Raw genomic sequence first — 14660 nt, 5'->3', positions numbered from 1 at the left:
TACTCTAGTCCTCCCATCAGTGTGAAACAGCAGGCACCGGGATTAATAAGACCAGGCAATGTTTTTCCAATGTCCCGTGTTTTCATTCCTTAGCCCATAGCAACTGCTGTTTTTTTTGCTGAAAGAAGTGTAACTCCAGGGGGTGCTGAGGAGATTTTTGTAAACGTAGCACCCCTGATAAATTTAAATGTATTAGTGGGGTGCTACTGCACCCTCAGCACCCCTACTTGTCATGGCTATGGCTCCATCTCCTTTCTTTTTATCCGGACAAATTCCTCAGTCTTTGCTGATGTCAAGCATACCCTTAGCACGATACAGTCACCACCATGCTTGAAAATAAGGAGGCAGACATTGAATATACCTATGAGCATAGTGATTAATTACACTTTGGATGGTGTATCAATAGACCCAGTCACTACAAAGATACAGACGTCATTCCTAATTCTGTTTCCGAAGAGGAAGGAAACTGCTCAGGGATTTCAGCAAGAGGCCAATGGTGATTTTAAAACCGTTACAGAGTTTAATGACTGTAATAGTAGAAACCTGAGGAAGGATCAACAACATTGTAGTTACGCCAGAATACTAACATTAATGACAGTGAAAAGAAGGAAGCCTCTACAGAATATAAACAATCAAAAACATGCAGTAAGGCACTAAAGTAAAACTGCAAATGATGTGGCAAAGAAATTATCTTAATGTCCCGAATAGAACATGTTATATATTTGGGGCAAATGCAAGACTTTACTGAGTACCAGTGGTGGTCAGTGCCATTTAAGATGAGGGTGTACATTACATTTTTTTCATGAGCATGGCCTTATTTCTATTACAGCATATTGGATGACTGTCATTCATATTTCATTCAACCAGTTCAATGTAACATTGACAGGTTTAGGCTACATAATAGTAACATTTTTCCTATACCCACCATGAGGTTTCTACAACCTAGCCTATGAATGAAAGCTTACAACGTAGATGCACACAGGTTGAGAGAAAAATTTGAGGCTAACATAGCATCCCTCTATTTGAGCCGGGTGTTTGAGTAGGCTTAACTAGACAGCTGCATTTGCTGGCTAAGTAAGTGAAACTGAAAGTGAAAATAAATGACCAAATCTCTCTTTCTCTCTCTCTCTCTCTTGCCTCTCCTTCATTTTTAAAGAAATTAATTTGTTGAAAACTGGTCAACTATTGTCTCTCTCTTTGAGTCAACTACTCACAACATTTTATGCACTGCAGTGCTAGCTAGCTGTAGCTTATGCTTTCAGTACTAGATTCATTTTCAGAACATTTGATTGGGTGGACACCATGTCAGTTCATGCTGCATGAGCTCTGATAGGTTGGATGACGTCCTCCGGAAGTTGTCATAATTACTGTGTAAGTCTATGGAAGAGGGTGAGAACGAAGAGCCTCCTAGGTTTTGTATTGAAGTAAAAGTACCAAGAGGAGGACTGAAGCTTGCTGTCAAGAACACTAAGGTCATCCTCAACATGGGGTCCCCTCAGGGCTGCGTGCTCAGTTCCCTCCTGTACTCCCTGTTCACCCATGACTGCATGGCCAGGCACGACTCCAAAACCATCATTAAGTTTGCAGATAACACAACAGTGGTAGGCTTGATCACCGACAACAATGAGACAGCCTGTATGGAGGTCGGAGACCTGGTGGTGTGGTTCCAGGATAACAACCGCTCACTCAATGTGATCAAGACAAAGGAGATGATTGTGGACTAAAGGAAAAGGAGGACCGAGCATTCTCATCGATGAAGCTGTAGTGGAGCAGGTTGAGAGTTTCAAGTTCCTTGATGTCCACATCACCAAACTATCATGATCCAAACACACCAAGACAGTCGTGAAGAGGGCATGACAATGCCTATTCCCACTCAGGAGACTGAAAAGATTTGGCATGGGTCCTCAGACCCTCACAAAGTTCTACAGCTGCACCATTTAGAGCATCCTGACAGGTTGCATCACTGCCTGGTATGGCAACTGCTCCGCCTCCGACCGCAAGGCACTACAGAGGGTAGTGAGAACAACCCAGTACATCACTGGGGCCAAGCTTCCTGCCATCCAGGACTTCTATACCAGGTGGTGTCAGAGGAAGGCCCAAAGAATTGCCAGAATCCAGCTCCTTAGTCATAGACTGTTCTCTCTACTACCTCTGGGCAAGGTGTACTGGAGCACCAAGTCTAGGTCCAAAAGGCTTCTTAACAGCTTCTACCCCCAAGCTAAAAGACTCCTGAACAACTTATCAAATCGCTTCCTGGACTATTTACATTTCCCCCCCAACCCCATTTTTACGCTCCTGCTACTCTCTGTTTATTATCCATGTATAGTCACTTTACCTCTTCCCTACCTATGTACATAATACCTTAATTACCTAAACTCACCGGTGCCCCTGCACACTGACTCTGTACCGCCACCCCCTGTGTAAAACCTTGCTACTGTTATTTTATTGTTGCTCCTTAATAATGTTTTGTTCTTATTTTTCTTATTTTTTATTTAATTTACTTATTTTTTACTTCAGTTTATTTTACAAAACACTTTTTTTTAAACTTAAAACTGCATTGTTGCATTTGTAAGTAAGCATTTCACTATAAGGTCTACACATGCTGTATTCTGCACATGTGACAAATATAGATTGATTTGATTTGATTTGGATGTCTCTGTATCAGCTTTGCACATATGGATTTGGGGATTTTCTCCCATTCTTCCTTGCAGATTTTCTTAAGCTCTGTTAAGTTTAACAGGGAGCATCAATGAACAGCAATATTCAAGTCTTTCCACAGATGGGATTCAAGTCTTGGCTTTTGCTAGGCCACTCAAGGACATTCACATTCTTGTTCGGAAGCTATTCCAGCGTTGCTTTGGCTGTATGCTTGGGGTCAATGTCCTGTTGAAATGTAAATATTTGCCCCAGTCTAAGGTAATTTGCACTCTGAAGCGGGTTCTCATCATTGATTTTCCTGTATTTGGCTCCATTCATTGTCCCCTCTATCCTTACCAGTCGCCCAGTCCCTGCTGCTGAAAAGCATCCCCATAGCATGATGTTGTCACCACAGTGCTTCACTGTAGGGATGGTGTTAGACGGGTGATGAGCTGAGCCTGGTTTTCTCCAGATATAGTGTTCTGCATTCAGGCCAAAGAGTAAAATGTTTGTCTCATCAGACCACAGAATCTTTTGCCTTATGCTCTCAGAATCTTTCACGTGCCTTTTTGCAAACTCCTGGTGTGCTGTCATGTTTTTCAAAGGGGTGGCTTCTGTTTGGCCCCTCTCCCATAAATCCCAGGTTGGTGAAGTGCTGTAGAGTCTATTCTCCTTCTGGCAGATTCTCCCATCTCCGGCAAGGAACTTTAGTTCTGTCAAAGTGGTCATTGGTTTCTTGATCACCTCCCTGATCAAGGTCCTTCTTACCCGGTTGCTCTTTTTGGTCGGATGGCCAGCTCTAGGCAAAGTCTGGGTAGTTCCATATGTTTTTAATTCCCAATGCTGGAGACCACAGCACTTTTGGAAACTTTCAACACTGTAAAAATTTGTTTTCTACCCTTCCTCAGATATATAGTATGCCTCATTACAATTCTATCACTGAAATCTATGGATAGTTCCTTGGACTTCATGGTATAAGTTCTGCTCTGACATGCAATGTCAACTGTGGGACCTTCTGTAGACAGGTGTATTTCTTTCTAAATAATGTCCAAACAATTGAATTGACCACAGGTGGTTGTAGTGACATCAAGCTGTAGTAACATCTCAAGAATGATCAATGGAAATTGGATGGACCTGAGCTCAATTTGGAGTGTCATTGCAAGGGGTGTGAATACTTATGTAAATTAGCTATTTTTGTAAAACGTGTTTTACTTTGTCATTATGGGGTATTGTGTGTATATGGATGCAAAAAAATATATTTAATACATTTTTTATTCTGGCTGTAACACAACAAAATGTGGAATAAGTCAAGGGGTATGAAAACTTTCTGAAGGCACTGTATGTGGAACTGCATTATTCATACAGTGAAAAGTTTCCACAGCCTCTATTGTGACATTTGCCATTTAGACAAGGCATGATAGACTCTTTCCCCTGGTGAGTGACATTGCATCCCACTGACTCAGTTGACATTTCCATGGTTACATTTTTTATTTCCCTTCAACATGTGAGAGTTGCATCCATTTAAAGAGAACTCACAGGGAGGGAGGCCAGTACTGTATGAGCCGTGGCTGGGCTCCTCATGTCTTAGAGAGCAATGTGGAGCGTCGGTACTAAGTGGTTGGGATTTGCTCGAAGAGCATCAGCTCGTGTTAATGACCTGCAGTCTTCAGCAGGGCTTATCCATTCAAATCAACTCCACAGAGAGGATTTCTCAAGTCTGATGATTAAAGTAAGATTCTGTAATAAGTGTATGGAGGTGCTTTAAAAAGGAGAGACCTTAGTCTTTCCTCAAGCTGTGGAGCTTAATCGTTCCATCACAGGTCTCTGTGGTGTCACTTTAAGGGCCTGTTGACTATGACAAGCAACAGACTATCACAATTAATGTGTGTAGAATTACAGTGCCTTGCGAAAGTATTCGGCCCCCTTGAACTTTGCGACCTTTTGCCACATTTCAGGCTTCAAACATAAAGATATAAAATTGTATTTTTTTGTGAAGAATCAACAACAAGTGGGACACAATCATGAAGTGGAACGACATTTATTGGATATTTCAAACTTTTTTAACAAATCAAAAACTGAAAAATTGGGCGTGCAAAATTATTCAGCCCCCTTAAGTTAATACTTTGTAGCGCCACCTTTTGCTGTGATTACAGCTGTAAGTGGCTTGGGGTATGTCTCTATCAGTTTTGCACATCGAGAGACTGACATTTTTTCCCATTCCTCCTTGCAAAACAGCTTGAGCTCAGTGAGGTTGGATGGAGAGCATTTGTGAACAGCAGTTTTCAGTTCTTTCCACAGATTCTCGATTGGATTCAGGTCTGGACTTTGACTTGGCCATTCTAACACCTGGATAAGTTTTTTTTTGAACCATTCCATTGTAGATTTTGCTTTATGGTTTGGATCATTGTCTTGTTGGAAGACAAATCTCCGTCCCAGTCTCAGGTCTTTTGCATACTCCATCAGGTTTTCTTCCAGAATGGTCCTGTATTTGGCTCCATCCATCTTCCCATCAATTTTAACCATCTTCCCTGTCCCTGCTGAAGAAAAGCAGACCCAAACCATGATGCTGCCACCACCATGTTTGACAGTGGGGATGGTGTGTTCAGGGTGATGAGCTGTGTTGCTTTTACGCCAAACATAACGTTTTGCATTGTTGGCAAAAAGTTCAATTTTGGTTTCATCTGACCAGAGCACCTTCTTCCACATGTTTGGTGTGTCTCCCAGGTGGCTTGTGGCAAACTTTAAACAACACTTTTTATGGATATCTTTAAGAAATGGCTTTCTTCTTGCCACTCTTCCATAAAGGCCAGATTTGTGCAATATACAACTGATTGTTGTCCTATGGACAGAGTCTCCCACCTCAGCTGTAGATCTCTGCAGTTCATCCAGAGTGATCATGGGCCTCTAGGCTGCATCTCTGATCAGTCTTCTCCTTGTATGAGCTGAAAGTTTAGAGGGACGGCCAGGTCTTGGTAAATTTGCAGTGGTCTGATACTCCTTCCATTTCAATATTATCGCTTGCACAGTGCTCCTTGGGATGTTTAAAGCTTGGGAAATATTTTTGTATCCAAATCCGGCTTTAAACTTCTTCACAACAGTATCTCAGACCTGCCTGGTGTGTTCCTTGTTCTTCATGATGCTCTCTGCGCTTTTAACGGACCTCTGAGACTATCACAGTGCAGGTGCATTTATACGGAGACTTGATTACACATAGGTGGATTGTATTTATCATCATTAGTCATTTAGGTCAACATTGGATCATTCAGAGATCCGCACTGAACTTCTGGAGAGAGTTTGCTGCACTGAAAGTAAAGGGGCTGAATAATTTTGCACGCCAATTTTTCAGTTTTTGATTTGTTAAAAAAGTTTGAAATATCCAATAAATGTCATTCCACTTCATGATTGTGTCCCACTTGTTGTTGATTCTTCACAAAAAAATACAGTTTTATATCTTTATGTTTGAAGCCTGAAATGTGGCAAAAGGTCGCAAAGTTCAAGGGGGCCGAATACTTTCGCAAGGCACTGTATATTACAGTATGTCAGACTTACCACATGTTTAATTGCATACAAGTTTGGATCCTTCTAAATAGTCTTCTAACATACATTAAACAGTTGGCTTTCCATAGCAAACATACAGCTAGAGACATTTGAAAACTGAGATTAGGGTTTTCTACACAATTGCATGGCATCACTCATCAAATCAAATCAAATGTATTTATGAAGCCCTTCTTACATCAGCTGATATCTCAAAGTGCTGTACAGAAACCCAGCCTAAAACCCCCTAACAGCAAGCAATGGAGGTGTAGAAGCACGGTGGCTAGGAAAAACTCCCTAGAAAGGCCAGAACCTAGGAAGAAACCTAGATAGGAACCAGGCTATGAGGGGTGGGCAGTCCTATTCTGACTGTACCGGGTGGAGATTATAACAGAACATGGCCAAGATGTTCAAATGTTCATAGATGACCAGCATGGTCAAATAATAATAATCCTAGTGGTTCTCGACGGTGCAACAGGTCAGCACCTCACTAGTAAGTCCGTTGGCTTTTCATAGCCGATCATTCAGAGTATCTCTGTTCCCTCTAGAGAGTTGAAAAAAGCAGGTCTGGGACAGGTAGCACATCCGGTGAACAGGTCAGGGTTCCATAGCCGCAGGCAGAAAAGTTGAAAGTGGAGCAGCAGCACGGCCAGGTGGACTGGGGACAGCAAGGAGTCATCATGCCAGGTAGTCCTGAGGCGCAGTCCAAGGGCTCAGGTCCTCCTCCGAGAGAAAGAAAGAATTAGAGAGAGCATACTTAAATTCACACAGGACTCCAGATATAACAGACTGACCCTAGCCCCCCGACACAAACTACTGCAGCTTAAATACTGTAGGCTGAGACAAGAGGGGTCGGGAGACACTGTGGCCCCGTCCGACTAAACCCCCGGACAGGGCCAAACAGGCAGAATATAACCCCACCCACTTTTCCAAAGCACAGCCCCCACACCACTAGATCGATATCTTCATCCACCAACTTACCATCCTGAGACAAGGCAGAGTATAGGCCACAAATATCTCTGCCATGGCACAACCCAAGGGGGGGCGCCAACCCAGACAGGAAGATCACGTCAGTGACTCAACCCACTCAAGTGACGCACCCCTCCTAGGGACGGCATTGAAGAGCACCAATAAGCCAGTGACTCTGTAATAGGGTTGGAGGCAAAGAATCCCAGTGGAGAGAGGGGAACCGGCCAGGCAGAGACAGCAAGGGCGGTTTGTTGCTCCAGTGCCTTTCCGTTCTCCTTCACACTCCTGGGCCAGACTACACTCAATCATGGGACCTACTGAAGAGATGAGTCTTCAATAAGGACTTAAAAGTTGAGACCGAGTCTGCGTTTCTCACATGGGTAGGTAGAACATTCCATAAAAATGGAGCTCTATAGGAGAAAGCCCTGCCTCCAGCTGTTTGCTTAGAAATTCTAGGGACAGTTAGGAGGCCTGTGTCTTGTGACCATTGCGTACATGTAGGTATGTACGGCAGGACCAAATCGGAAAGATAGGGAGGAGCAATCCCATGTAATGCTTTGTAGGTTAGCAGTAAAACCTTGAAATCAGCCCTTGCCTTAACAGGAAACCAGTATAGAGAGGCTAGCACTGGAGTAATGTGATCAAATTTTCTGGTTCTAGTCAAGATTCTAGCAGCCGTGTTTTGCACTAACTGAAGTTTATTTAGTGCTTTACCCGGGTAGCCGGAAAGTAGAGCATTGCAGTAGTCTAACCTAGAAGTGATAAAAGCATGGATTAATTTTTCTGCATAATTTTTGGACAGAAAGTTTCAGATTTTTGCATTGTTATGTAGATGGAAAAAATCTGTCCTTGAAACAGTCTTGATATGTTGATCAAAAGAGAGATCAGGGTCCAGAGTAACGCCGAGGTCCTTCACAGTTTTTTTTGCGACGACTGTACAACCATCAAGATTAATTGTCATATTCAACAGAAGATCTCTTTGTTTCTTGGGACCTAGAACAAGCATCTCTGTTTTGTCCGAGTTTAAAAGTAGAACATTTGCAGCCATCCGCTTCCTTATGTCTGAAATACAGGCTTCCAGCGAGGGTAATTTTGGGTCTTCACCATGTTTCATCGAAATGTCCAGCTGTGTGTCATCTGCATAGCAGTGAAAGTTAACATTATGTTTCCGAATGACATCACCAAGAGGTAAAATATATAGTGAAAACAATATTGGTCCTAAAAAGGAACCTTGATGAACACCGAAATGTACAGTATCACTTACTGTTAACTGGTTGTTGTATTAATGAGAGAGTGAGGTACAGTAAAAGTTATTCTCATTGGGAGTGCTAGTAGAGGAGCTGAACAAACATACAGCAGCAGTTTGTCAGACCCTGAAGTCTGTACAGGAGCTCTCCATGGTGCTGAATTCGCTCCGGTAAACTAATTTTCACCAAACTCAGATGCTGCTGCAGTTTAATGAGCGGGCATATTGTGATTAATTACAAACGTGTCGCTGTCCTACCCATATTCATTCATGGCAAGGTTGGGATTTATATCAACTGAAGAAATCTACCACACCTGAAAAGACTGCTAAGGTACAGTAATCAATCAATCAAAATGTATTTATGAAGCCCTTCTTACATCCGCTGATGTCACAAAGTGCTGTACAGAAAGCCAGCCTAAAACCCCAAACAGCAGGCAATGCAGGTGTAGAAGCACAGTGGCTAGGAAAAACTCCCTAGAAAGGCTGGAACCTAGGAAGAAACCTAGAGAGGAACCCGGCTTTGAGAGGTGGCCAGTCCTCTTCTGGCTGTGCGTGGTGGAGATTATAACAGAACAGTAATGTGTGACTTACTGTAAGTGACTGGAGGGAAGAAGAGAGCTCCTTCCCACTGTGAGTCTGTTAAGATAGAAGACCTGGCAGCCTAGTTAGCTGGGCTTTGAGCAGCAACAGTTGAATCATACATATGATATTTCTTTAAAACATGTTTTACTTTGTCAATTTTGGGTATTGTGTACATAGATGATACAAAAAAATATGTAATTTTATTTTTTATTCTGTCTGTAACAAAACATGTGGAATAAGTCAATGGGTATGAATGCATTCTGAAGGCACTGTATGTGCAAGTTGGTGCTGCTTGAGAGAGGAAGTTAATCCAATGTCAAACAGCCTGATATATGTTTTTTTCTAATTTTACACAGACAAAGCTGTTATACTGTATATAAGAATGTTCAAAGTATAGCTGAGCAAGGTTTATGTTGTTTCAGTAACATTTGTTTCACTTCAGCTGTTTCTTCTCTAGTTATCATAACATAAGCGAAAGTCGCTGAAACAACATACAAAACATGCAGAGCTTTGCACAGACTAATTTTATTTTGGTTGGTTTTGAATCCATGTATTTGTCACTGTTTTTATCTATTGGGACCTCAAAAATGTGAGAACTTTGAATAAATCATGTTGGGCATTCAATCAGAAGTAAGAGATATTGGTTTTGGATGTTTACTGTGGTGTAATACAAATCTATTTAAAATACAGGAATAATACATGTGTATACAGTACCTCACACTGCTTTTGGTCCCTTTTCTAATTAATTTAAATGAGAAGTGTGCAATCCCCTGAAAATGTATTCCCCATACATGTAGTAATGAAAAACAAAACATGTCAATACATTATATAATCTGTTTCAGATCAAGTCAATATTTAGAAAGTCCCACTGAAATAGACTCTATAAGTATAATAATACAACATTTCGTCAAACTAGACATATTTCCATGTTTGAAACAATCACATCAATATGCATGTGCTGATGTTCCACTAACAGGGATCAGAGTTTGATCTACCGTTGAATTGTTATAGCAAGCGTCCTATTACAGAGCCTTCAGAAGGTGTTCCTACCCCTTGACTTATTCCACATTTGTTATTACAGCCTGAATTCAAAATGGATTAAGTATTTTTTTCTCACCCATCTACGTACTATACCCCTTAATGACAAAGTGAAAACGTGTTTTTAGAAAATGTTACTAATTTAAAGAAACTTAAATACAGAAATATCTCATATACATAAGTATTCACACCCTTGAGTCAATATTTTGTAGAAGCACCTTTGGCAGCGATTAAACTTGTGAGTTTTTCTAGGTAACTCTCTAAGAGCTTTATCATTGCTAGACAACCATTTTCAGGTCTTGCTATAGATTTTCAAGTGTATTTAAGTCAAAACTGTAACTCAGACATTCAGGAACTTTCACTGTCTTCTTGGTAAGCAACTCCAGTGTAGATTTGGCCTTGTGCTTTAGGTTATTGACCTGCTGATAGCTGAATTCATCTCCCAGTGTCTTGTGGAAAGCAGACTGAACCAGGTTTTCCTCTAGGATTATTATGCTTGTGCTTAGCTCCATTCCATGTATTTTTCATCCTGAAAACTCCCCAGTCCTTAACGATTACAAGCATACCCATAACATGATACAGCTACCACTATGCTTAAAAATATGGAGAGTAGTACTCAGTAATGTGTTGTATTGGATTTTCGCAAAATATACTGTAACACTTTGTATTCAGGACATGCAGTTAATTGCTTTCCCACATTTTTTGCAGAATTACTTCAGTGCCTAGTTGCAAACAGGATGCATGTTTTGGAATATTTTTTATTCTGTATTAGCTTCCTTCTTTTCACTCTAAAATGTAGGTTAGTATTGTGGAGTAACTACAATGATGTTGATCCATCCTCAGTTTGTAACTGTTTTAAAGGTACCATCAACCTAATTGTGAAATCCCTGCACAGTTTCTTTCCTTTCTGGCACCAGAGTTAGGAAGGACACCTGTATCTTTGCAGTGTCTATTGATACACCATCCAAAGTGTATTAATAACTTCACCATGCTCAAAGGGATATCCAATGTCTCCTTTTTGAATGTTTACCCATCTACCAATAGGTGCCATTATTTGCGAGACTTTGGAAAACCTCCCTGGTCCTTGTGGTTGAATCTGTTTTTGAAATTCACTGCTCAACTGAGGGACCTTACAGATAATTGTATGTGTGGGGTACATAGCTGGGGTAGTCATTAAAAAATCATATTAAACAATTCATGCAACTTATGTGACTTGTAGAGCACATTGTTACTCCTGAACTTATTCAGGATTGCCATAACAAAGGAGTTGAATACTTATTGACTCAAGACATTTCAACTTTTCATTTTGTATTAATTTGTAAAAATGAAGAAAAACATCATTCCACTTTGACATTATGGGGTATTGTGTGCAGGCCATTTCAATTCAGGCTCTAACACAACAAAATCTGTAAAAAGTCAAGGGTTGTGAATACTTTCTGAAGGCACTGTATATAGTCATGAAGTGACGTTACAAACCATACTCATTGTTTCTGTCTTCTGCCCTATAGGATATTTGACAGTAACCATTGAGCCCCTTCCTCCTGTTGTTGTGGGAGAGACTGTCACCCTGAAGTGCAACTTCAAGACTGATGGAAGACTTCGAGAGATCGTATGGTATAGGGTGAGTAAAGCTGCACATTCATACACTATACTGTATATGCATGCCATGTACACCAGCCTTTCAATACTAATCAGTGTGACTTAATCCATTTTATTTTTATTTCATATATTTTATATGATGTAGGTATTTAACTCTTGACCAAATACCAATTAGCCTCTCTTCCTCTAGTGGTGTAGTGTGAAAAATTCAAATTTTAAGAATTAATAAGGGCCAGGTAATTCATGCCAGGTGTGAAGGGTGTCACTCTGGCTTTTGGTTAGGAATATGATTTTACTCTCAGTTATGCCCGGATATTTTGCATAAAATAGAAGCTAATGTGACATTAATAGCAGATGATTACAGTTCAGAGGTTTTATCTACTGAAACAATGGTGTTCCAAAGAGGTCACACCGAAGCACTTGGATGGATGTCAATGCAGCAACAGCTGTTAACTCACGGCCTGATTATTTCATTTACCCAGAACTCCCCAATTATGCACCAGTTAGAATTATACAAGTACGCAGTATGAAATATGCTATATTTATTCTGTGAAATTCTGCAGTCATAGACAGTACCCTGGCTGATACAGTTTTGACAAATATATTTGCAGCTTTGCACTTTTCTTAAATCAAATCAAATCAAATCAAATGTATTTATATAGCCCTTCGTACATCAGCTGATATCTCAAAGTGCTGTACAGAAACCCAGCCTAAAACCCAAACAGCAAGCAATGCAGGTGTAGAGGCACGGTGGCTGGGAAAAACTCCCTAGAAAGGCCAAAACCTAGGAAGAAACCTAGAGAGGAACCAGGCTATGTGGGGTGGCCAGTCCTCTTCTGGCTGTGCCGGGTGGAGATTATAACAGAACATGGCCAAGATGTTCAAATGTTCATAAATGACCAGCATGGTCAAATATTAACAATCACAGGCAGAACAGTTGAAACTGGAGCAGCAGCACGGTCAGGTAGTCCTGAGGCATGGTCCTAGGGCTCAGGTCCTCCGAGAGAGAGAAAGAGAGAATTAGAGAGAGCATACTTAAATTCACATAGGACAGGAGAAGTACTCCAGATATAACAAACTGACCCTAGCCCCCCGACACATAAACTACCGCAGCATAAATACTGGAGGCTGAGACAGGAGGGGTCAGGAGACACTGTGGCCCCATCCGATGACACCCCCGGACAGGGCCAAACAGGAAGGACATAACCCCACCCACTTTGCCAAAGCACAGCCCCCACACCACTAGAGGGATATGTTCAACCACCAACTTACCATCCTGAGACAAGGCCGAGTATAGCCCACAAAGATCTCCGCCACAGCACAACCCAAAGGGGGGCGCCAACCCAGACAGGAAGATCACATCAGTGACTCAACCCACTCAAGTGACGCACCCCTCCTAGGGAGGGTAAGAAACGGTATGTACGGCAGGACCAATCAGAGAGATAGGTAGGAGCAAGCCCATGTAATGCTTTGTAGGTTAGCAGTAAAACCTTGAAATCAGCCCTTGCCTTGACAGGAAGCCAGTGTAGGGAGGCTAGGACTCGAGAAATATGATCAAATTTTTTGGTTCTAGTCAGGATTCTAGCAGCCGTATTTAGCACTAACTGAAGTTTATTTAGTGTTTTATCCGGGTAGCCGGAAAGTAGAGCATTGCAGTAAATAATTCCCTATTTCTTGTAAAACAAGTTGAACTAAAAATACATTTTATTGGATTTTCAACATTTCAACCACATTTATTTTAGTAAACTTATTTTGAAAATAAGAATCAAAAGGACAAAATTATAGGCACCCTGTAGCTAGTGCTTGGTTGCACAGCCAAGATAACTCCCAACAAATGCTTCTTGTAGCAATCAATGAGTTTGTTGCACCTTTCTACTGGCAATTTTGCACTGTCTTCAGAAGCAAACTGCTCTAATTCTTCAGTGTTTGATGGGGTTCCCTCCACCAACTGCTGATTTCAGCTCTCGCTATAGGTTATGAATGTATTTCAGATCTGGACTCTTTGCTGGCCACTCCAGAACATACCAGCATTTTTTCTTGAACCATTTTTTGTTGCTTTGATGTGTGTTTGGGGACATTGTCCTGCTGGAATACCCACCACCTTCAACAGAGACCCAGTTTTTGGACACTGGGTTAAACATTCCACTCCAAAAAAATCTTGATAATCTGCTGATTTCATGATGTTTTGCACACATTCAAGGCCACCAGTACAAGAGGCAGCAAAGCAACCCCACAGCAGTATCGAACCTCCCCCATGTTAGATTGTTGGGAGGGTGTTCGTCCATTTGGTCGTTGGTAAACATAAGAAGACCCCACTGCTGAACGGGACACAAGAAAGCCTTATTGAACTTCTTATAAACCCACCTAAACAAGTCTAAATCCTGGGGGAAATGTTATGTGGACACACTGCTGTTTCGCTAAAAAGCACAGGGATAGTGCTTGATAAATGTAACCACTCTCAAGTTCATAGACATAGATCTGGATGCAAGGACTGACCGTCCATTATATAAAAAATAGTTTTAACCATGTTTGGAGGCTATACAATGTTTGCTACATTTAGCTAAACCAAGATAATATTTCGCATATTTTGCAATCAATGGGTACATATCATTCATTTATAAGTCCAAAAACGGATGTATCTACTGCAGATTGCCCAGTTAATTGCCCATAATTTTCCAATATGAACATCCTACATTTTGCAAGACGGGTCATTATTCTAAATGTAAATCTGTTTAAATAGAAGTGCATCAATGACCAAGTTTAAATAAAATGTCTACGATAAGTAGACTTGACGCTATCCCATTCACCTTTGTTCAGTTAACTGTACTGCCTCAACATTGCTGATTATTGAGTCAAACTACAGTGCATTCGGAAAGTATTCAGACCCCTTGAGTTTTTCCATAATTTTGTTACGTTACAACATTATCCTAAAATTGATTTAAAAAAATGTATAATCAATCTACACAAAATACCCAATAATCATAATGCGAAAACTGCTGCAAATACCTTAAGTATTCAGACCCTTTGCTATGAGACTCCAAATGTAGCTTTCCAT

General features: G+C 41.1%; 1 protein-coding gene across 2 annotated transcripts in view; it reads left to right on the top strand.

The window, feature by feature from the left end:
• Positions 1-14660, top strand: part of LOC110528004 (immunoglobulin superfamily member 21) — a 274749-nt gene that overhangs the window by 82475 nt on the left and 177614 nt on the right. For both annotated transcript variants that reach the window (XM_021609767.3, XM_021609765.3), the window contains exon 2: positions 11515-11627. In XM_021609767.3, coding sequence (XP_021465442.2) covers positions 11515-11627 — 113 coding nt within the window. The remainder of the gene's footprint in view (positions 1-11514; positions 11628-14660) is intronic.

This window comes from Oncorhynchus mykiss, chromosome 7 (assembly GCF_057628025.1).
Source record: "Oncorhynchus mykiss isolate SJ-2025 chromosome 7, ASM5762802v1, whole genome shotgun sequence".
Lineage (NCBI taxonomy): Eukaryota > Metazoa > Chordata > Actinopteri > Salmoniformes > Salmonidae > Oncorhynchus > Oncorhynchus mykiss.
Note: the sequence above shows the minus strand (reverse complement) of the source record. Positions and strands in the feature narration are given on the sequence as shown.